The 22,082-nt window shown below is 37.1% G+C and overlaps 2 protein-coding genes across 2 annotated transcripts in view; one reads left to right on the top strand and one right to left on the bottom strand.

Moving 5' to 3' along the window:
• Positions 1–11,560: 11,560 nt before the first annotated feature.
• On the bottom strand, positions 11,561–15,459 carry LOC307174419 (prostaglandin D2 receptor 2-like). The gene is made up of 2 exons (XM_079898215.1): positions 15,364–15,459; positions 11,561–13,014 (listed from the first exon to the last, which is right to left on the bottom strand). The coding sequence occupies exon 2, from the start codon at positions 13,010–13,012 to the stop codon at positions 11,729–11,731; it is 1,284 nt and encodes a 427-aa protein (XP_079754341.1). The 5' UTR covers positions 13,013–13,014; positions 15,364–15,459; the 3' UTR covers positions 11,561–11,728.
• Positions 15,460–21,350: 5,891 nt separating this feature from the next.
• LOC307174260 (von Willebrand factor A domain-containing protein 7-like) overlaps positions 21,351–22,082 on the top strand; it is a 23,650-nt gene continuing 22,918 nt past the window's right edge. The window contains exons 1-2 of the mRNA XM_079897986.1: positions 21,351–21,445; positions 21,848–22,049. The gene's annotated coding sequence lies outside the window, so the exon portion shown is untranslated. The remainder of the gene's footprint in view (positions 21,446–21,847; positions 22,050–22,082) is intronic.

Here is a 22,082-nt window from a genome sequence, read left to right as displayed (position 1 = left end):
GTTTAGATTCTGTTGCTCAATTACATTGAGTGTTTCCTCTGAACATCACTCGCCCCTCCTCTCTCTCTCTCTCTCTCTCCCTCACTCATGTTTTTTCTCTTTCATTCATTTTCCATCAGTCTGTTTCTTTTTAATACGGTCCCTCTATCTCTCGCTCTCTCTCTCACTCATTCATATGTAGGTTCTCTGTCTCCCCCCCCCCCCTCCCCTTTGCTGTATAGATGCTCTGTCAAATTATTATGGTGAATATTTTCCCATTGCCAGACGCTATAACAAGAAAACATCATCATGAGACATCTTGATTCTGATAGTTTCAATTTATTTTTTAGTTAAAAGAAAACTGATTCTCCAAACATATAATCCATGTTCAGTGTTATTTTATACCATAATCTCACCTTTTGTGTTGTGAGACAATTTTGAAGGCAAATTAAAATGCATTTCTTTTTATTCCTAAAACAATTATATTCATTTTGTTTCATCAGACAGTAGGTTGATGTACCAGCATTGTGTGATTAGACTGTAGATAAGGAGAAATGTTTTATCTCTCATTCTTTTCCTGGTTTACATCTGATTTAATCCTTTATCCTGTTTCCTGCTCTCTCCCAAAATCCTCTTATACGTTCATGTTCGTGGTCTATAATTTTCCATCCTCTATTTCCACCCAAAACCATTTACATTTTCACATCTACATGCGTCATTCTAAATTAAGTCATTTACCTTCTAAAAATATTGTTGAGGATTTTTTTTTTTATTTTTTTTAAACAATAATAATTTTACAAGATATGTAAATTCATGATTATTAATTTTTGGGAATGATGACATTATCTTTAATTGTATTTATATATTGTTTATTTAAATATGTTTTATATATACATCTGAGTTCATGACAATTTCATATTTTACCTGAAATGGCTTTATAACCCCTCCCCCACACACACACTTTAAATAGATAATTTTATGTTTTATGTTCTGTGCCATTTGCTGCTCATGCAGCCAAATGCTGAAAATTGCATTTTTATTGCAGTTCATTATTGTCAACAGGATGCATCTTCTGAAATCAGTCCTTGATCAAAGACCAGATGTCCTGACAAGCAGCAGTTTCAGTAAGTAGGGGGTAAGACTCACATTCCACAACAGTGCTTCTGTGGTGAAGGTTTTTGGCATACTTAGACATCCATAGCCCACACATAAACAGTAATGTTATGTAAGATTAGAAGGGAAGAATGAAGAAAAAATTGGATTCCTATGATTTGCATGGTTCATTTTGTTCTGATCTCGAGGAACTATATGTCACACTCAAAGAGATGCTAGAAATGCTTTCAGTCGGTAATCTGGTTGCTGTAAAGTCTGGTGCAACAACCAACAACTGCCATTCTGGGCTGCTTAATTTAATAAGAAGCATATTTAATACCCTTACAAAAAATAAATATACTTCACATTCATTTTATTAAGTATACTTAAGTAAAGTTCAGTGTAGCAGAAATATAAGTGCACTGTTTCAATACTACTAAATTTGCCCACTTTTAGTGTATAAAAGAATACTTTTAAGTATATGCTCTAAGTGTAACAGTATAGTAAACTTACACAACTAGTCGGACATTTTAAAAGTTTTTCTTTTGTACTGCAACTATACTACAAATATACTGTTTACTTGTCCAATACTTGTAGCACATTTTGACAAGTATAGACTTTGAAGTATAATCTCAGTAAACTATTAGTAGTTTTATAAGTATACTTGTAAGGTTTCTTTAAGTGAACATAATATCACACTTATAGTTTACTATTTTATTTTTGCATTATTTATGTTCCTAGGTATTAATTTTTATACTTGAAATATTTTAACTGTCCTTTAAAGGGGTCATATGACGGTTCTAAAAATAACATTATTTTGTGTATTTGGTTTAATGAAATGTGTTTACGTGGTTTTAGGTAAAAAAAAAAAAAAAAAGTCATTATTTTACACACACCGTACATTATTGTTGCTCCTCTATGCACCGCCTTTCTGAAACGCGTCGATATTTACAAAGCTTATCGTTCTGGAAAGCGCGGTGTGCTCTGATTGGCCAGTGATCCAGTGCATTGTGATTGGCCCGACTACCTTAAGCGTGTAACGGAAATATTGTTTTTATATGGTTTACCTTACCATATATCAGCTCCCAAAGCAATAATGACAGTTGATAATGTCGGTACTTTATCAATTCGAGCGCAAATCTGATCCGGAAAATGATGACCAAGCTGATCGATCAACTTTGTAAGCGCGACTGGACCAGATCGTATCAGTTTGGCGAGGTTTTATTTCATTGGGGACATAATTACTGATTATAATGACTGAAAATTGATAAGCCATATGGATCCAGTGAATTACCCACAGCATTTATTTAGGGGAATGTTCACCAAACATATTCATTAGCTAACAGGTATGAAAGCAACAATAACAAAAGGAAGAAAAAAATAATAAAAATAGGCAAATGTGCATGCATGCAGGACAGCTGTATTTGCCAACTGTGGAAGGTCTATAGTAAGACCAACTTAACACACCATTACCCTACATTGTACAATTTTCACATCTCCTCTTTATATAATCGCGGTCCTTTCTTGAGCAGCTATCGGGATATTGGTTATCCTGCAAAGTTTTTGATTTGTCTAACTTTAATTGCATCAATTTGCTGTGGCAGTATATGTCCTAACAACAATGACACCAGTAATTGCACCCATTACATTTTATTTATAAAACTGATAGACCATTGTGTCATTTTTTTTTTTTTTTTGTTAAAGAGTTCAGCAAAAAAAGTAAACAATAAAGCATTTCCTATTGTTTTAGAGAGGGTCATGCTATTCGTGTGAGGTGACAAATGATTAAGAGGTTAGTGATGTAGGCCTATGTGAATATCAGTAGCCTATATTTGTAATAATTCATTATCACTATATCATATGTTTTGCTTATGTCAGTAATACAATTTGTGGTTGCCACTCAGTGTTTTTCACAGGACCTTAATCACTAAAGACAAAGTGTTTTCTGTCCAATACAAGACATTAGATACACAACATACAAGTTCATGCTCCTACTGAGCATAATGTACATACACACATTTGGCAGACGCTTTTACCCAAAGCGACTTGCATTGCATTTCAAGGTATGCATTTACATTCTTATCAGTTCTTGCTTTCCCTGGGAATTGAACCCATGACCTTGGCGTTGCAAGCACCAACGCTATGCTACAGGTAAGCTCGATACAATGTACAATACAATATTACTATATAAAATTCACTTAATTTAAATAATTATATGATTATAAGAAGATGCAGTATTACATACAGAATTGTTCTGAAAGAAGAAGAGTCAAAATTATTTTTTATTTTATAAACCTGTTGAAAATGTTACAAGTTCATGAGATAATTAACTTAATGACCCTATAAGCTTAGCTGCTTTATGTCCAGGGAAAAGGATACGGAGGCGTCAGAGCTGGTTGTATAGAAAAGAGATCTTAATATAATCAGCAGAGTAAAATAAGCTAATAAGTGATTTTATATAAAAATAATAGATCCATTATAAAATTAGGCTATATATGCAGATCAATAAATGCAACTTGTTGAAAAAATGTAAATGACTTAGGCTACTATGCAATTTATGTTTCTTTAAGGTAGCCTTTGGTAGCTACTTTACTTTAATCTACATCTGTTGTTAGGCTATTTGTGATTAGAACTCTTGACAACACACTACAGAAAATATGATACACTAATGTTGAGAAGAAGATTCTTACAAGTCGTCTGAAGTGCGCTTACAAGTCTGTTCATCTAATGAAACCGAATGCCCCATGTTAACATAGGCGTGGTTTCTGAGCTTGACACTAAAGTATGTAGAAATACACAGGAATATAGCTGCAAAAACAAAGCACTTTATTCGCATACCAGTGTATACAACTGGTGAAATATCCATTTTAAATCGGTGATCCGTGAAATAGGGCATGAATCTGTCGCCGTTTAACATCTGCCGGAAATCCGGGTAAAACTGTCTGCGTGCACGCGCGCGTCCCCAGTCAATATGATCCCCATTGATCCGTAACACCGGCGACGGCAACAACAGCGAGAATAAAAGTTAAGCCTTCTTTCTTTGCATATACATTTGGGTGGTGTTATGAAACTCTGCCCCCACACACTGACGTAGATTTGTGGGAGCATGCGTGAACGAAGCCTTTTAGGAAGGCGTGGGCGTGGCTGAGGCTAAACATTTACATCTCTTTGGGTTTGAGACTAGCTTTGTAACTCTGCAGATCTTATACATGCACAAACAGCTACATAACACACTAAAGAAAAAGGAAAACAAGAAATCGCATCAAATGACCCCTTTAACTCTTTTTATTTTAAAAAGATTTTATTCTAGCTTCATGCATCCTTTTTTAGCAACAATTGAATTGTAAGTTTTATAAAAAAGCAAAAAGTTCATACAAAAAGCTGAGAAAATCGCATTTGTCAAAGACTCTGTCCGGATGGGATTCGGAATGATGATCAAAACATAGATGGTGTAGATCGAGTCCATCAACACCCCCAAAGCTTCTCAGTCGTTTCATGGGTTCAACATTTCATTCTGTAACATTTGGCAGTTTTGTTTTACATGCTGTTTAATGTTTGATGACTGATCACTTGTTTCTGCTTCTTCACCTGTTTTGATCCGGAGATTACGTAATATTTCAGATGATTATATTCAAGATGCATAATAGCGTCCCCTACTCATAACAGTGAAAACATGGATAGGCAGAAAATTCAGTCAATGCCAGGGAAAGAGTAAAATAGTTTTGAAGTCAATTCCTATGTATCATTCCGTCGTTTGGATGAAACGTTAAACTGAGGTCCTGACTCTCTGTGGTCATTAAAAAATCTAAGGATGTAACCCTGGCATCCTGGCCATTATCATGGCCTTCTAATCATCCCTATATGTGTGTGTGTAGGCTATATATATATATATATATATATATATATACACTAGGGTGGTCCTTATTTTTAAAGGATCCAATTGTCATGCTCTTAACCCTTCAAATTCGTCCTTTATATAAGAAAATACAGCATGCCAATTTTTATGGCAGTAACATAATAATGTGTAATAACATAATAATCTCCTTCATGTGGTGGAAGATCACCAACGGATCTATCCAGACTGCAAAAAGTCAACACTGGCTGCTGAGCATCAGAAATGAGGGATTGTTGAAAACTTTGTGCTTTTTTGAGATTGTTGTCATTGTTGTCATGTCAGTGTTGCTCTGATTTCAATAAAATGTAGTTCATTTGCAGCAACTTTTAATATTACTTGCATATCACAATAACACCGCACAGCTTAACATAGGCAATCTTCCACATGATTGAGCTACCTCTAAATATAATTTTTTTGTCAACAAATTTGCATATTTCTAATTTTGAAGTTAAAAGGAGCAGTTTAAAAGGTTAAGACACTAACATTTTGCACAAAAAAACAAATTGGACTTGATAAGGACCACCCTAATATACACACTACCGTTCAAAAGTTTGGGGTCAGTAAGATTTTTAATGTTTTTAAAAGAAGTATATATTAGGGCTGTCAAACGATTAATCGCGATTAATCGCATCCAAAATAAAAGTTTGTTTTTACATAATATATGTGTGTGTACGGTGTATAATTATTTTCTATCTATAAATACACACACATGCATGTATATATTTAAGAAATATTTGCATATACTGTGTATATATATTTATATTATATATAATTTATATTATATATAAATATTTTATATATAAATAACACATTTTTCTTAAATATATATGCATGTGTGTGTATTTATATAGAGAAAATAATTATACTCCATACACACACATATATTATGTAAAAACAAACTTTTATTTTGGATGCGATTAATCGCGATTAATCGTTTGACAGCCCTAATATATATATATATATATATATATATATAGGCTATCTGTGTATATGTATATGTATATGTATATGTATATGTATACATATACTGTATACATATATGGCTGCTGTCACATCAAGGTTGATGCTGCACATTGGTGGTTGAGGAGATTCCCCCCTTCAATATGTAAAGCGTTTTAAGTGCAAAGAAAAGCACTATATAAATGTAACAAATTATTATTATTATTTACACTACCGGTGGACTAGCCTATATATTCTGATACTCAGGATTAGGAACATTTTTGTTTTCTTTTTAAATCAATATTTTAAAACAATGTAAGTTTATTAGACAAGAAAGTATGTAAAATGATATGTTAATAGTATTTAATAGGCTACTCAATCAAAAGAGTACACACAACAAGCCAAGTATATGTAGAATACTTAATTATACAAGTATATCTCGATCAAAGGATTGAGTACAAGTAGGCCAAATATACTTACACTTTTCTGTCAGTATAAGTCTAGTGCAATTTTTATGTATATTTTTGAGAAGTACATAAAAAGACTGAAATACTTTCTTATTTTTAGTTTAAAAGAAGTATAATAGCACATTTGAATAAACTTAATTTTAAAGGGTAGCTACCCCAATGTAAAGAATAAGATATTATGAATGTGCGTTTTTGCTAAGCATGACAATATTTTTATGACAATGTGAACACATACACTCAAAACAGCTTGTTCCCTCATTCCCTTTGTCCCAGAGTAGCTGCAAGCTGCTAGTGACGCATATATGGAGTTTTAATACCACTAAGAGCATCTGTTTCATACAGTTACAGCACAGACCTCACTCTTTTACAGCTTAAAACATGAACTGTTCCATCTGTCCACTCCATTCTCTATCCGTTCAATTTCTACTGCCATCAGCGTTCACATGCGCATTAAGAATTGGTTCTATAGTTATGTGCGTTTGAATATATGTGCGCAGGTTTGTAATTCCCTACAAACCAAGCCTAAACAAAGAACTGGTCTTTCCTTATAAATTTTGATACAGAATTTTATTTTATTTTGTCACTTCGGGGTAGGTACGCGAAACGGATTTTCCTGACAACGCTTTATCTGTAGAGTGGTAAAGGGATCCTCCATAGGGAGAGACTAGTTGGCACTTCAGCACTGCGTTGTCATCGGGTCCAGACGCAGGTCCTTCATCAGATCTGGATACGGCCTGGATCCGGAAGGCTGCGGGAAAACCTCGGGATAAACAAAGACACTAAAATTAGCGTAGATGCCATTCTTCTTATGATGTAACGAGTACATCAGGATTTATGGGAAGTGTTCCCGGTTCCGGCTGACCTAATCTATGCAGCCTAACATTGAATTATAGAAGTCTATAATGTATTATGTGAATGCTAGGTCAAAGAGATGTGTCTTTAATCTAGCTTTGAACTGACAGAGTGTGTCTGCTTCCCGGACTATGTTAGGAAGACTGTTCCAAAGTTTTGGTGCTAAATAAGAAAAGGATCTACAGCCAGCGGTCGATTTTGATATTCCAGGTATTATTAACTGGCCGGAATTTTGAGTTCGCAATAGACGTGAAGGACTATAATGCGTTAAGAGCTCGCTCAAGTGCTGCGGAGCTAAACCATTTAGTGCTTTGTAAGTAATCAGCAATATTTTAAAATTGATGCGATGTTTAATAGGCAGCCAATGCAGTGTTGACAGAATGGGCTAATATGGTCATACTCTGGAACCAGGAAGTATGTGCAAATTGTGCAAAAGCCTGTGCAAATTGTTGCCTCAGTTTCCTGTTGTTAGCTAACAGGAGTGACTGTGTCTTCTGCTGCTGTAGTCCATCTGTTTCAAGGTTCAAGGTTGTGCGTTCAGAGATGCTCTTCTGCATACTTTGGTTGTAACGAGTGGTTATTTGAGTTACTGTTGCCTTTAATAAGCTCGAACCAGTCTGGCCATTCTGACTCTCCCTCACTGTATATTTTCTCTTTTTCAGACCATTCTCTAGATGGTTGTGCATGAAATCCCAGTAGATCAGCAGTTTCTGAAATACTCAGACCAGCCCGTCTCTCACCAACAACTAAACCACATTAAAAGTCGCTTAAATCACATTTCTTTCTCATTCTGATGCCCAGTTTGAACTTCAGCAGATCTTCTTGACCATGTCTACATGCCTAAATGCATTGAGTTGCTGCCATGTGATTGGCTGATTAGATATTTGTTTTAATGAGCAGTTGAACAGGTGTACCTAATAAAGTTGGCCAGTGATACATATCCAAGTCTTTCTTTATTCTGTGGAATGCAGTATGTATTATTCATAGCAGAAGGTCCATACTTTTAAATACAATGACCACAGTCAAGCAGTCAAGCAAGATTTTCCGTGAATATCAACTTAAATTTCAGTCTGTTATTTGCTGTCATATGGCTTCCATTGACTATACAAATGTGAAATACAAGTTGTATGTAATTTTTTTTAATAATGCATTTATCACACCTTTCCCCCTTTGACAGTTTATCAGCAATTTCACTGTATGGAAAAGAACAACATAAACATTCTTTAAAACATTTTATTTTGTGTTCTACAAAACATGACATACCAAAACTAAGAATTTCTGAAATTCATGTAATTGTTTAACCTTTGTTTTACTTGAATTGTTATGCTGATAATATAATTTGTAATAACAGTTTGTATAAAAATAGAAAAGATTAACAGGTAAATGCGTATGATGTCACCAAGTGGATATATATAAATTATGAATAATAGTGGACCAAGAACTGAACCTTGAGGGAAACCCATGTGAAAGTGGAGCAGTGGCAGATTTATATCCTTGTATTGTGATATAATACTTTCTGTTACTGATGTAGGAAATTAGCCAGGAAAGAGCTGAACCAGTGATGCCAATATCAGAAAGGTGAGAGATAAGTATTTCATGGCAGACTGTGTCAAATGCAGAGCTTAGATCGAGAAGCATCACGATTTTTACTAACCATGAATCCATGGACAGAAGAATGTCATTAACCACACAAAGAAGAGCAGTTTCAGTGCCATGAGATGGGCGAAATCCTGACTGAAAAGGTATAGAATTAAAAGTTTTGTGTCTAGTCTGTATTCTAGTTAAAAGATTTTTTTTTTCCTTGATAAAAAGATAGTTCAGACAACACTAAATATTCTGATGAGAAGCTTCAAGACAAATAGTAAATTTTCATGTAGTCTCTTTATGGCTAATATTAATGTATATTGAGGGAAACTGCAGTCCAGTTTTCCATACCTTCCATACCCATGAGCTTTAATTTCCAGACCCAAAACGCTTTATCTGTAGAGTGGTAAAGGGATCCTCCATAGGGAGAGACTAGTTGGCACTTCAGCACTGCGTTGTCATCGGGTCCAGGAGAAAGTCCTTCGTCAGATCTGGATACGGCCTGATTCCGGCAGGCTGTGGGAAAACCTTGGGATAAACAAAGACACTAAAATTAGCGTAGATCCCATTCTTCTTATGATGTAACGAGTACATCAGAATTTATGGGAAGTGTTCCCGGTTCCGGCTGACCTAATCTATGCAGCCTAACATTGAATTATAGAAGTCTATAATGTATTATGTGAATGCTAGGTCAAAGAGATGTGTCTTTAATCTGGCTTTGAACTGACAGAGTGTGTCTGCTTCCCGGACAATGGCAGGAAGACTGTTCCAAAGTTTTGGTGCTAAATAGGAAAAGGATCTACAGCCAGCGGTCGATTTTGATATTCCAGGTATTATTAACTGGCCGGAATTTTGAGATCGCAATAGACGTGAAGGACTATAATGCGTTAAGAGCTCGCTCAAGTGCTGCGGAGCTAAACCATTTAGTGCTTTGTAAGTAATCAGCAATATTTAAAAATGTATGCGATGTTTAATAGGCAGCCAATGCAGTGTTGACAGAATGGGCTAATACGGTCATACTCTGGTAAGAACCAGGAAGAATGTGCAAATTGTGCAAAAGCCTGTGCAAATTGTTGCCTCAGTTTCCTGTTGTTAGCTAACAGGAGTGACTGTGTCTTCTGCTGCTGTAGTCCATCTGTTTCAAGGTTCAAGGTTGTGCGTTCAGAGATGCTCTTCTGAATACTTTGGTTGTAACGAGTGGTTATTTGAGTTACTGTTGCCTTTAATAAGCTCGAACCAGTCTGGCCATTCTGACTCTCCCTCACTGGATATTTTCTCTTTTTCAGACCATTCTCTAGATGGTTGTGCATGAAATCCCAGTAGATCAGCAGTTTCTGAAATACTCAGACCAGCCCGTCTCTCACCAACAACTAAACCACATTAAAAGTCGCTTAAATCACATTTCTTTCTCATTCTGATGCCCAGTTTGAACTTCAGCAGATCTTCTTGACCATGTCTACATGCCTAAATGCATTGAGTTGCTGCCATGTGATTGGCTGATTAGATATTTGTTTTAATGAGCAGTTGAACAGGTGTACCTAATAAAGTTGGCCAGTGATACATATCCAAGTCCTTCTTTATTCTGTGGAATGCAGTATGTATTATTCATAGCAGAAGGTCCATACTTTTAAATACAATGACCACAGTCAAGCAGTCAAGCAAGATTTTCCGTGAATATCAACTTAAATTTCAGTCTGTTATTTGCTGTCATATGGCTTCCATTGACTATACAAATGTGAAATACAAGTTGTATGTAATTTTTTTTTATAATGCATTTATCACACCTTTCCCCCTTTGACAGTTTATCAGCAATTTCACTGTATGGAAAAGAACAACTTAAACATTCTTTAAAACATTTTATTTTGTGTTCTACAAAACATGACATACCAAAACTAAGAATTTCTGAAATTCATGTAATTGTTTAACCTTTGTTTTACTTGAATTGTTATGCTGATAATATAATTTGTAATAACAGTTTGTATAAAAATAGAAAAGATTAACAGGTAAATGCGTATGATGTCACCAAGTGGATATATATAAATTATGAATAATAGTGGACCAAGAACTGAACCTTGAGGGAGACCCATGTGAAAGTGGAGCAGTGGCAGATTTATATCCTTGTATTGTGATATAATACTTTCTGTTACTGATGTAGGAAATTAGCAGGAAAGAGCTGAACCAGTGATGCCAATATCAGAAAGGTGAGAGATAAGTATTTCATGGCAGACTGTGTCAAATGCAGAGCTTAGATCGAGAAGCATCAAGATTTTTACTAACCATGAATCCATGGACAGAAGAATGTCATTAACCACACAAAGAAGAGCAGTTTCAGTGCCATGAGATGGGCGAGATCCTGACTGAAAAGGTATAGAATTAAAAGTTTTGTGTCTAGTCTGTATTCTAGTTAAAATATTTTTTTTTCCTTGATAAAAAGACTAGTTCAGACAACACTAAATATTCTGATGAGAAGCTTCAAGATAAATATTTTGTTTTCATGTAGTCTCTTTATGGCTAATATTAATGTATATTGAGGGAAACTGCAGTCCAGTTTTCCATACCTTCCATACCCGTGTGTGGCCTGATTTAAAATGAGCATAAATCTTGTGTGTATATACTGTAGTCAGTAATCTGAGCAATGTGGGAGAACAGAGACAGGAATATGGGCCATGTTTCTTCGTCTGTGATTGAGGGATTTTTGCTTTTACTCCAGTGCCACGAACTCTCTAATATTACAACCTAACAACCTCAGAGGTAATCCAGCATGACTATGGCTTAAATCAAACCCAGTGGAGGAAAGAGACACAGAAAAATATAAAGGCTTATAAGGCCATCCCATGATTGTGACCTCTAGTTAGCAGACCGTAGTCCACTCAGAAACATCAGTCATCAGTACCAGGTAATGTTATTCCTAATGATAAAGTTACATTTTGACGTCTCTCTTGATCTCATCTGTGGGACAGCTTTTAAAACCGAAGAGGTTGATGGAGCCCTGGGAGTCATGCTGGATGCGGGGAACTCTGGGAGGGGTTGGAGAGCTGAGTAAAGTGGGAGACAAGATATCTTTTTTCTTCATCCTTCCAGTAACCAGCACTAATGGCCCAGCTTCCTCCACCAGCCCCTCAAAAAGCGCCCCTAGACTTTGGCGGATTCGACTGCAGAAGTTTGGACAGCTAAAAGTGTAGATAATTGGATTCAACACAGAGTTCAGGAAAGTGAACGTTGTTACGTAAGGTAAGGACACCTCCACCAGATCCACAATCTCTGTCTTGTACTGAGCCGTCACCTCCAGCAAGCAGAAAGCGTGGTAGGGCAGCCAGCAGAGAACAAAGGTTGCGATCACCGTGACTACCATTTTCGTGAAACCTTGCGAGAGTCGAGCACCGTTTTGTCTGACTGGTGAAGACAGGCTGCGGAAGAATTTCAAAGATTTCTGTTTGCCATTGCTCGCACTCTTCCGTCTACTCTCGAGCCTCTTCCTGCGAGCATGCAGCTCTATAACAAAGAAAGCATAACTGACAGCAATGACCACCAGTGGCACGACAAACGCCAGCAACACTTTGGACACTGCCGTCGCTTCCTGACGCGCCTTACAGTCTGTATGCAGCGTGCTCTGTGAGGAATAGAGTGCAAAATCATGATAGCAAAGTTTGCGGCCATCCTGCTTAAGCACGACGGATCGGAACATGAAATACTGAAACGTGTTAACCGCCGCCCATGCCCATCCTAGGCCGCAGATCTTCCAAGCTGCCGACACAGTGCGATGATTCTGAGTCCACACCGGCTTAGTCACCAACAAACAACGGTCCAACGATATCACAGCTAGTAGGAAGGCAGAAACAAACATGTTGAGGAAAAATATGGAGGCATGGGCTGCACACAATGGGCCGCCCAACTCCCAGCTGTGGCCCTTCAGTAGGTAATGAGTGAAAAATGGCAAAGTTAGTGTGGTTAGGAAGTCCGACAGTGCCAGATTAAGAACCCATACTGCCGCAACCGTCTTGCAACGAAGACGGCAACCAAGGACCCAAAGCACCAGTCCGTTTTCCAGGATTCCCAGAGTGGATACCACACCATGCACACTCACCGCCGCCAGGTTCACTTGAGTGTTATTGTTCAGGGTGTGAGAGATCATTTTCTGCAGAACGGGACAGTGGAGCTCTGAGAGGGACGAATGGGAGGAATTAGGAGGTAATGAGGAAGTCATTGCTGTCACAAAAATGAGAAAAAAATATTGATTACAGACAACTGAAATGAAGCACATAGATCAACAAATGAAACCTTTATTATGTGTGTTTGAAATGGGTTTCTTTCTTAAAGTTTAACATCTGTAGGATTCTAAGATGGGGGTCTTCAACCGGGGGTCATTATTGTTTTATTGTTTGATCTGATATTTTTTTGAAAAGAAGTCTCTTATGCTCAATAAGGCTGTATTTTTTTTATACAAAAATACAGTAAAACAGTAAAACTGTGACGTACTTTTGCAATTTTAAATACCTGCTCTATTTTAATATATTTTAAAATGTAATTTATTCCTGTGATGGCAAAGCTGAATTGTCAGCATTATTTCTTCAGCATCACATGATACTTCAGAAATAATTCTTATGATGATTTGGTACTCTAATTTTGTGCAAAAAAATAAATAAAACAGTAACTTCGACAGTGACAATATTAAGTTAACTAAGTAGATCACAAAGTTCAATGCAGATCACTAAAAGAGTTTATACATTTCTTACAACAGAAAATTTACCAACAATTTCAAAAAAGAGGAAAGAAGAAGTAGAGATTGTGTAATCAAGCAAATAGGAAGATATGGTGAATAATGATAATCAGATGTGCAAACTCTATCTACTAAACCGTCTTAGTCTCTTAACTGTGTTAGTCCTGTCTGTGCAGGTTTCTGCTGTCGCTATTTTGACTTCACAACACTTTCATACAAGACCGCTCTAAAAAAACATCATCGTGAGGTATGTAAAATTTTTGTTATCAGTTTATGCATGTGCGTGAATGATCGTAAGGTTTAGAGTTAAAGCATTTATTAATATTTTGTTTTTATCTTGCTATTTCTTGAGTCCAAAAACCGCATGCAGACCCAGTCTAACCAAAATGTTTACCAACAAGTTCACACATTCTCTTGCTTAGTATTTAAAACACATCAATTTTACATTATTCACAGTGTCTAAAAACATTATATTAAAAAGGCTTTAACAACACATTTATAGTGTTGCTGGGATCGAGATTCATTGGTAGGCTTACAGTATTATTGTATTAAACAGGAACGCATCTCTCACTCTTGCATGATAATTGATGGTTTAGTAGAAATGATGACTGTGTGAGATCATACACTCATCCTGCAATCATCCATTATAAGGGTTGTCTGTTATTATTCCTCAGGAAAATCTTGGTTTTGGTGTTAAGTTTCATTCATGACTGATAATGGATCTAATTCTTTCCTATTTTTTTTCTTGGAAAAAGTATCTTGCCATGCGGGTCACTTGAGCATGTGGAAAATCTTGGTGTTGATGTTCAGTTTCATTCATGACTGATAATGAATCTAATTTTTCTCTTGAAAAAAGTAGTTTGCCATGCGGAGCACTTGAGCATGTCACTGTCTGCCCTCTCCAACAACAACATTTACTTAGAAAACATGGCAAGGGTTGTGGGAAGAGCAAAGAATCAAAGAGCTGAAAGAATTCAGTGATTGTACAAACAATTGGTCAGAATGGGTTTTGTTTATGACATACAATGAGGTCCAACAATTTGAGATCACTGTAGTCTGCTTCCATTATGCTTCTATTTACTTCAGTTTTTTTCTTTTTTTTTTTCCATTATAATTTGTAATGTATACTAATTTAAATGAAAATGTTGAAAAAGGAGGCACTCAAAAGCTCCACGAACTTCACAAGTTTGTGTAAAATATTGTTCATGTTCTCTAGCATGATTAAAGAATGTTACAAATAGCATCTTATACTTCAGTTGAAACAGAGATCTGATCTTTTGTACAAAGGCCACACATTATCTGCATACTCCAGTTTTACATGATCCTTCAAAAATCATTCTATGCTGATTTGGTGCTCAAGAAACATTACTTATTTTCATTGTTGACATTTTTTTCCAGATTTTTCGAAAAAAAAAAAAAAAAAGAAAAGAAAAAAAAAACAGCACTTATTTTATTGTTTTAACAATGTAAATATCTTTACTGTCTTTTTGGTCAATTTAAAGCATCTTTGCAGAAAAAAGTTTTAATTTCTTTCAAAAAAGACCCCAAACTTTTTAACTGTATTGTATGCAAAAACACCACAACACAGAGCAAGAGCTAAAATATCTTAAATCAGAACTATTCAGTGTGTTTTTCGTAATTCATTTTTATATTTGAAGACTCTTTTCAAGATTCCCTGTTAATTTTACCATAAAATGCAAGACAATGACATTATCTTAAAACAAGTTTTTCAGGTTGACTTTTCTGACTTTTATTCTGCCACTATTGTCTAGAGATCCCCTATGCTCACATTTAAAGCAGTATCTGAGTAAACCTGGATAGACTAAATTGAAACATACCTTTTTTGAAATTTGTTTACTCAGACTCCACAGAGCGTTTTCTCCAGATGATCTTTAGTTGTCCATTAGTTACTTTCTTCCATGAATTCTTTTTCACCTCTGTCTTTGTCTCGTACATCATTTTGTATTGAAGGTGTGTCAAATAAGCGATTAAAAAAAGTAGAACGGAGTAGGTGTTACTTTCTGTCTTTCTATCACATGACATTCTGCTGTTTATAATTACTGTTTTCCTTCAGACGACAGCTGTTCAGAATGTGTGTGCTTTTTAAATGTATGAACAGTGCTAAACAATGCATATGGATTGTATTATAAGACATTTTGAAGCTCCAGGCAGGGCAATGAAAAAATAAAATAATTAAGAAGACACATGGAAATGTTTAACTAAATACAGACAAAAACTGAGCAGGATGGTCATTGTAACATGTATGTCTATGCTCATTATGTTTTGGGTCTGTGTTCCCTGTTCCTGTTTGCCTGTGTTCCATGTCATAGTAAGTTGACCTAGGGTGCGTCTCAATCAGCTCCCGAGCTGGGGAATCAGTATATCGGGTTCACGAATTCGGGCACTAGTAAAGACATTAAGGATCCTGGCTCACTACACTTGCGACACTGATGACTCATTTCCGGCGATGTGACATTGTACAACATCATCACTACTGAGAGCTGATATCTTTCAGACATTGTAATGTCATTTAAAGTACATTATGATAATAGTTTGTTTTTTATATATACCCGCAACATTTCAGCTGTAAACAAATTATTATAAATCTTAGCTAGATTATGTTTATTGCATGTCTAGCGATGTATGTATGCTGAAATATAATAAAATAATTGTTTGTATATTTAAAAACATCTATTATGTGTTATGGCTCACGTGTTTTAAGTTTTGTGATTTAATTGAGACAGCCCTTAAGTTGTCGACTCCCTGCAGTGCCCTTACTACTGAACTAGGGAGCTGATTGAGATGGATCCCAAGTTTCCTAGTTTTTTCCCCGTTTGTTCCTGTAGTTACTGATTACATTCCCCTGATGTTTAACAATTTGACGGTTGTTGTAGAAGAAGTCACACTGCAGGACTGTGAGTCAAAACTTCTGACACTGTCAGAATTTCGTCAATGCTAAAATATGAACGCAACAGTCATTAATAGGCAATTTGTCTCAGACGGCCAAGTCGTGGCCAAAATCGTACAGTGTGAACCACCGAACACGACATCAGTGGATTGGATTGTTGAGTGAAATTCTAAGTAGTGGCAAGCTATTCTGTTTGGACTATCTCGTATTAAATAACAATGGTAGGATTTTCAGTGGCGTCAAGTCAACTTCAGGCTTCACACGTTAATGTGAGCCGTTAAAAGGGGTAACTACCCTACGAGAACCATTAGATCAGCGTGTTGTGACGAGTCATGGGATTACTCTTTCTCTGAGTCGAAGAGCAGGGAGGCTGTATCCCACCCGTGTCCATTGTCATGTGGAGCAACCATCTAGGGCAGGGACCATCACACTATGTGCATAATGTGTATGGGCCCAAAACATGCTCAAATGTCGCTTGCGGAACCGCAAACATCCGTCCACTGTGCATCAATGCTGAGGAAAATCTTGGAGAGAAGGCTGAGAGTGGCGGTGGCTAACCAACAAGGCCCATGTCTGTACGGAGCTGCCACAAAATCTATGGCTACTGACCATCCATGGCTACTGACGCCAGCTACCATGAGCTGGGCGGACGTGATGGAAGCCGACTCCCTGGATATGCCTCCTCTGTTTGATGGCCTTCTCGCACAGGTGACACACCAGGTGACGAGGACTCAGAGGGCGATGCTAACTCTGATCTCCTCGCCTTAGACATGGATGACGAGGAAGAGGAAGACAACAGTTCCTTCCCTGTCCAACAGTCTGGACGCCCTAGCAAGATGGACTTGGCCTCTCAGACAGACAGTTTCCTGCACAAGGTGTGTAAACGAGCGGCAGCAAATTGGCAAATCTCGCCAGTGGTGTAGCCCCTTTAAGAGCAAGCTCCCGGCCAATGCAGCGCAGTCAGTGTGTTCGCTGAACGCAATGGCTTTACTGTCAACGTACAAGGCAGTGATTTTCGAGGAGATGGGGCGACACTTAGACACAGGAGTGCAGAACCCAGCACTCTGGGACGAAATATGTGATATGAATGATCTAATTCTCTGTTCTTCCCATGGAGCAGTTCAGGGCTTTGGCCGTGTTATGGGCCTGACCATGTCAGGTGAGAGAGCTTTATGGCTATACCTGTCAGGATTGGGTGATAGACGCAGCGTACAACCTAACTAAAGGCCTGTTCGGACCAGCGCTCGAGAAAATAAGAGAAACCAGCACCCTCAGGAGACAAGAGGATGCAGCGTTTAACCTCTGTTTACCAAGCAAGCAAACATTACGATCACCTTCTCAGCTTCATACATAATACATATGTGACCCTGGATCACAAAACCAGTCTTATGTTGCACAGGTATATTTGTGGCAATAGCTAACAAAACATTGTATGGGTCAAAATTATAGATTTTTCTTTTATGCCAAAAATCATCAGGATATTAAGTAAAGATCATGTTCCATGAAGATATTTTGTAAATTTCCCACCTTAAATACATAAAACATTTATTTTTGTGAATGGATGCAGCACTATCGCCAATAGAAATGGACAACTTTAAAGGTTTTCTCAATATTTCGATTTTTCTGTACCCTCAGATTCCAGATTTTCAATAGTTGTATCTCGGCCAAATATGGTCCTATCCTAACAAACCATACATCAATGGAAAGATTATGTATTCAGCTTTCAGATGATGTATAAATCTCAATTTTAAAAAAATTACACATAAGACTGGTTTTGTGGTCCAGGGTCACATATGTATAATGTAATACATATGAATACATAATAAAGAATTTATATTGTATCCAAGCCACAAGCTAAAGGTGAAATGCTTCCAGAGCATTAGAAGGCATAGCGTTGAAGTTTCTCTCGCTTAAGACGGGACTGCTTGTAGCGCTGGTGACAGCTAAGCGTGTGAGTGACTTACAGGCCCTGTCAATCAGCCTGTCTTGTTTGCAGTTTTCTCCAGTGCTCACAAAGTTTTTTTTTGCCCTAACCCTGCTTTTGTACTTAAAGTGGTGGACTCGGCATATAGATGTCTAACTACAGAACTTTCCACTCTCCTCAGTTCTCTTCTCCGGAGGATAAGAGACTGAATTTGTTATGTCCAGTAAGGGCGCTTCATGTGTACGTGGAGAGGACAGCAGGTTTCAGAAAGAATGACCAGCTGTTTGTGTCTAAGGCTACTCCTCACAAAGGGAAGTCGCTGTCCCACTGGATAGATGCTGGACCTCTCCAGTAGGGGCATGGCTACATCATGTGCCTCAGGGGAGCATTGGTTCAGGATATCTGTGCAGCAGCAAGTTGGGCAACGCCACATACTTTTGTGCTGTTTTATATAAATGTGTCTGAGCCATCATTAGAAAGTTAGAAAGAGAACAATGGGTTACTTTACATAATCCTGGGTTCTTTTATTACAGAGTGAGGTGTTTCACCAACACTCCCCTCCTCGCATAGGAACGGGAAGTAATCTCTCTATAATGACATCAAAGACAGACGTGGTGTCACAGGAGCTTCCGTAGTTGGTCACGCCCAAAGCGATTCCCATAGTGGAACACCTCACACTGTTATCAAAGAACCTTTTATTCCTGTTCCTGTATTCTCTTGAGTGTCAGTTAATTAAAGAATATATATTTTTAATTCTCTGTCGTAGTGTTTACTGACCAGCAAAACAAGACAAACATATTTACTGACATATTATAATTGAATAAGGCCTGACTTGTTGAAAACTGAAAGAAAAGGACCTGTGAGAGACCTGTGTGGATCAAAAACCATGTAATACATCTTTTGAAAGTGAAATGATTCAGGTTTTTTGACAACCTAATTGCTAAGTGAACATTGTAAAGATTTCATTTTTTTTAAAATGACTAAAAGTCAATATTCAGTTAAGGAACTTCAAGTATGAAGTGCATCCACTAAAGGATATTAGTGTGAAAAGTTGCTATTATATTGACACCTAAAAAAAAAGTAACTGATGCCACTTTATAAATAAGCTAGTCATGATTAATTTGTTCCATACAATTATTTTCAATATTTTCCAAAAGTACAGTTTGTTTATGTGTAAAACTTTTTTTTTAATGAGGGAAAATTCACCTTTAAATAAAAGTAAGTGAATAATACAAGAATAAATATTGATGAGATTATTAACTAGTTAGTCACAATAATTTAGTACATAATTATTGCATAAGGGTCATTCATTGAGCCTGTAATGTCATACGGTCAATCATTTTATTTACTGAAGAACTTCCTGAAGTTTCTGGGATCTCAATGTGCGAGAACAGGTGTGGTCCTATTGTGGAATGTGAATATTGTTTCCAAAGATGATGATAAACTCTTTACTGGTAAAGTCATAAAGCAAATTTTAAAAATTAAGCAATGTAGAAGTTTTTATGTGAATGGTCAAAGGTGGTTTTAGCCTCACTCAACAGTATGCATCAGGTTAGTTTTATTACTGCTGTAGATGTTTACATTTTTGGGGGGATTTTATATCACATTTAATGAAGGCTATCATGAAGGCTATGATTTATACTTTTTGTGTGTGTGATATGATACAATATTTTAAAGGCAGCCATGCTTTAATAATATAATTCCTCCATAATGGTTAATCATTTGCTGAGGTCTGATTGCATGACAACTTCTGTACACTGTGAGATAAGACATAATGTATACTCACCTAAAGGATTATTAGGAACACCATACTAATACTGTGTTTGACCCCCTTTCGCCTTCAGAACTGCCTTAATTCTACGTGGCATTGATTCAACAAGGTGCTGAAAGCATTCTTTAGAAATGTTGGCCCATATTGATAGGATAGCATCTTGCAGTTGATGGAGATTTGTGGGATGCACATCCAGGGCACGAAGCTCCCGTTCCGCCACATCCCAAAGATGCTCTATTGGGTTGAGATCTGGTGACTGTGGGGGCCATTTTAGTACAGTGAACTCATTGTCATGTTCAAGAAACCAATTTGAAATGATTCGAGCTTTGTGACATGGTGCATTATCCTGCTGGAAGTAGCCATCAGAGGATGGGTACATGGTGGTCATAAAGGGATGGACATGGTCAGAAACAATGCTCAGGTAGGCCGTGGCATTTAAACGATGCCCAATTGGCACTAAGGGGCCTAAAGTGTGCCAAGAAAACATCCCCCACACCATTACACCACCACCACCAGCCTGCACAGTGGTAACAAGGCATGATGGATCCATGTTCTCATTCTGTTTATGCCAAATTCTGACTCTACCATCTGAATGTCTCAACAGAAATCGAGACTCATCAGACCAGGCAACATTTTTCCAGTCTTCAACTGTCCAATTTTGGTGAGCTCGTGCAAATTGTAGCCTCTTTTTCCTATTTGTAGTGGAGATGAGTGGTACCCGGTGGGGTCTTCTGCTGTTGTAGCCCATCCGCCTCAAGGTTGTGCGTGTTGTGGCTTCACACATGCTTTGCTGCATACCTCGGTTGTAACGAGTGGTTATTTCAGTCAAAGTTGCTCTTCTATCAGCTTGAATCAGTCGGCCCATTCTCCTCTGACCTCTAGCATCAACAAGGCATTTTCGCCCACAGGACTGCCGCATACTGGATGTTTTTCCCTTTTCACACCATTCTTTGTAAACCCTAGAAATGGTTGTGCGTGAAAATCCCAGTAACTGAGCAGATTGTGAAATACTCAGACCGGCCCGTCTGGCACCAACAACCATGCCACGCTCAGAATTGCTTAAATCACCTTTCTTTCCCATTCTGACATTCAGTTTGGAGTTCAGGAGATTGTCTTGACCAGGACCACACCTCTAAATGCATTGAAGCAACTGCCACGTGATTGGTTGATTAGATAATTGCATTAATGAGAAATTGAACAGGTGTTCCTAATAATCCTTTAGGTGAGTGTATATATCATCAGAGCCTAACAAGGACCCATTATCAAGGGACAGACAGGAGGAACCGAGACGGATTGAAGGTACCTTGAATGTAAAAGGTAAGAAATAAGGTCTATTATATACATTCTATTGTATTCTATTTTCTATTCTATTATTTATGATGGATACATTGCCTTAGCATAGGTAATGTATCCATCATAAATAATAGAATAATATATAATATAAATAATATAAATATATAATATGGGCCTATATATAAACAGTTTACAAAATATATAGTTTGTAATATTTTTAACTTAATTCAGCTCACTTCTCTCTGAATATTTGAATTATTTCTTGTTCCTTAAATTTGTCTACTGGTTAAGTTATTTTTTTTTCCCTCATGAATAAAAAAATAAGCTTTTTTTTCTTTCTTTTTTAAAGGTTTTTTTCTTCATTTTTCTTTTTTTGAAAAGCAGCACGCATTACTAAATTGCTAAATTTTATTTTTCTTGACTCAGATGATCATAAAGTCATTAGTACCCATTGTGGCCCTGATCACACTAGTGTCCAGGGTGCAGGCTTTTGTGTCAGTCGGGGGTAGAGGAAACACCCATGTGATCATTACTGGTTTTGCTGTGATGGAAAAGATCAAGGAGGTTTGTAAAGCAGAGGCTGAATCAGAAGGAAGAGAATTCAATCCAACGGTGAGTTTGTGTACAAGTATAGGGGCATAAAAAGCACTATAAACATACC

This window comes from Squalius cephalus (assembly GCF_949319135.1).
Source record: "Squalius cephalus genome assembly, chromosome: 2".
Lineage (NCBI taxonomy): Eukaryota > Metazoa > Chordata > Actinopteri > Cypriniformes > Leuciscidae > Squalius > Squalius cephalus.
Note: the sequence above shows the minus strand (reverse complement) of the source record. Positions and strands in the feature narration are given on the sequence as shown.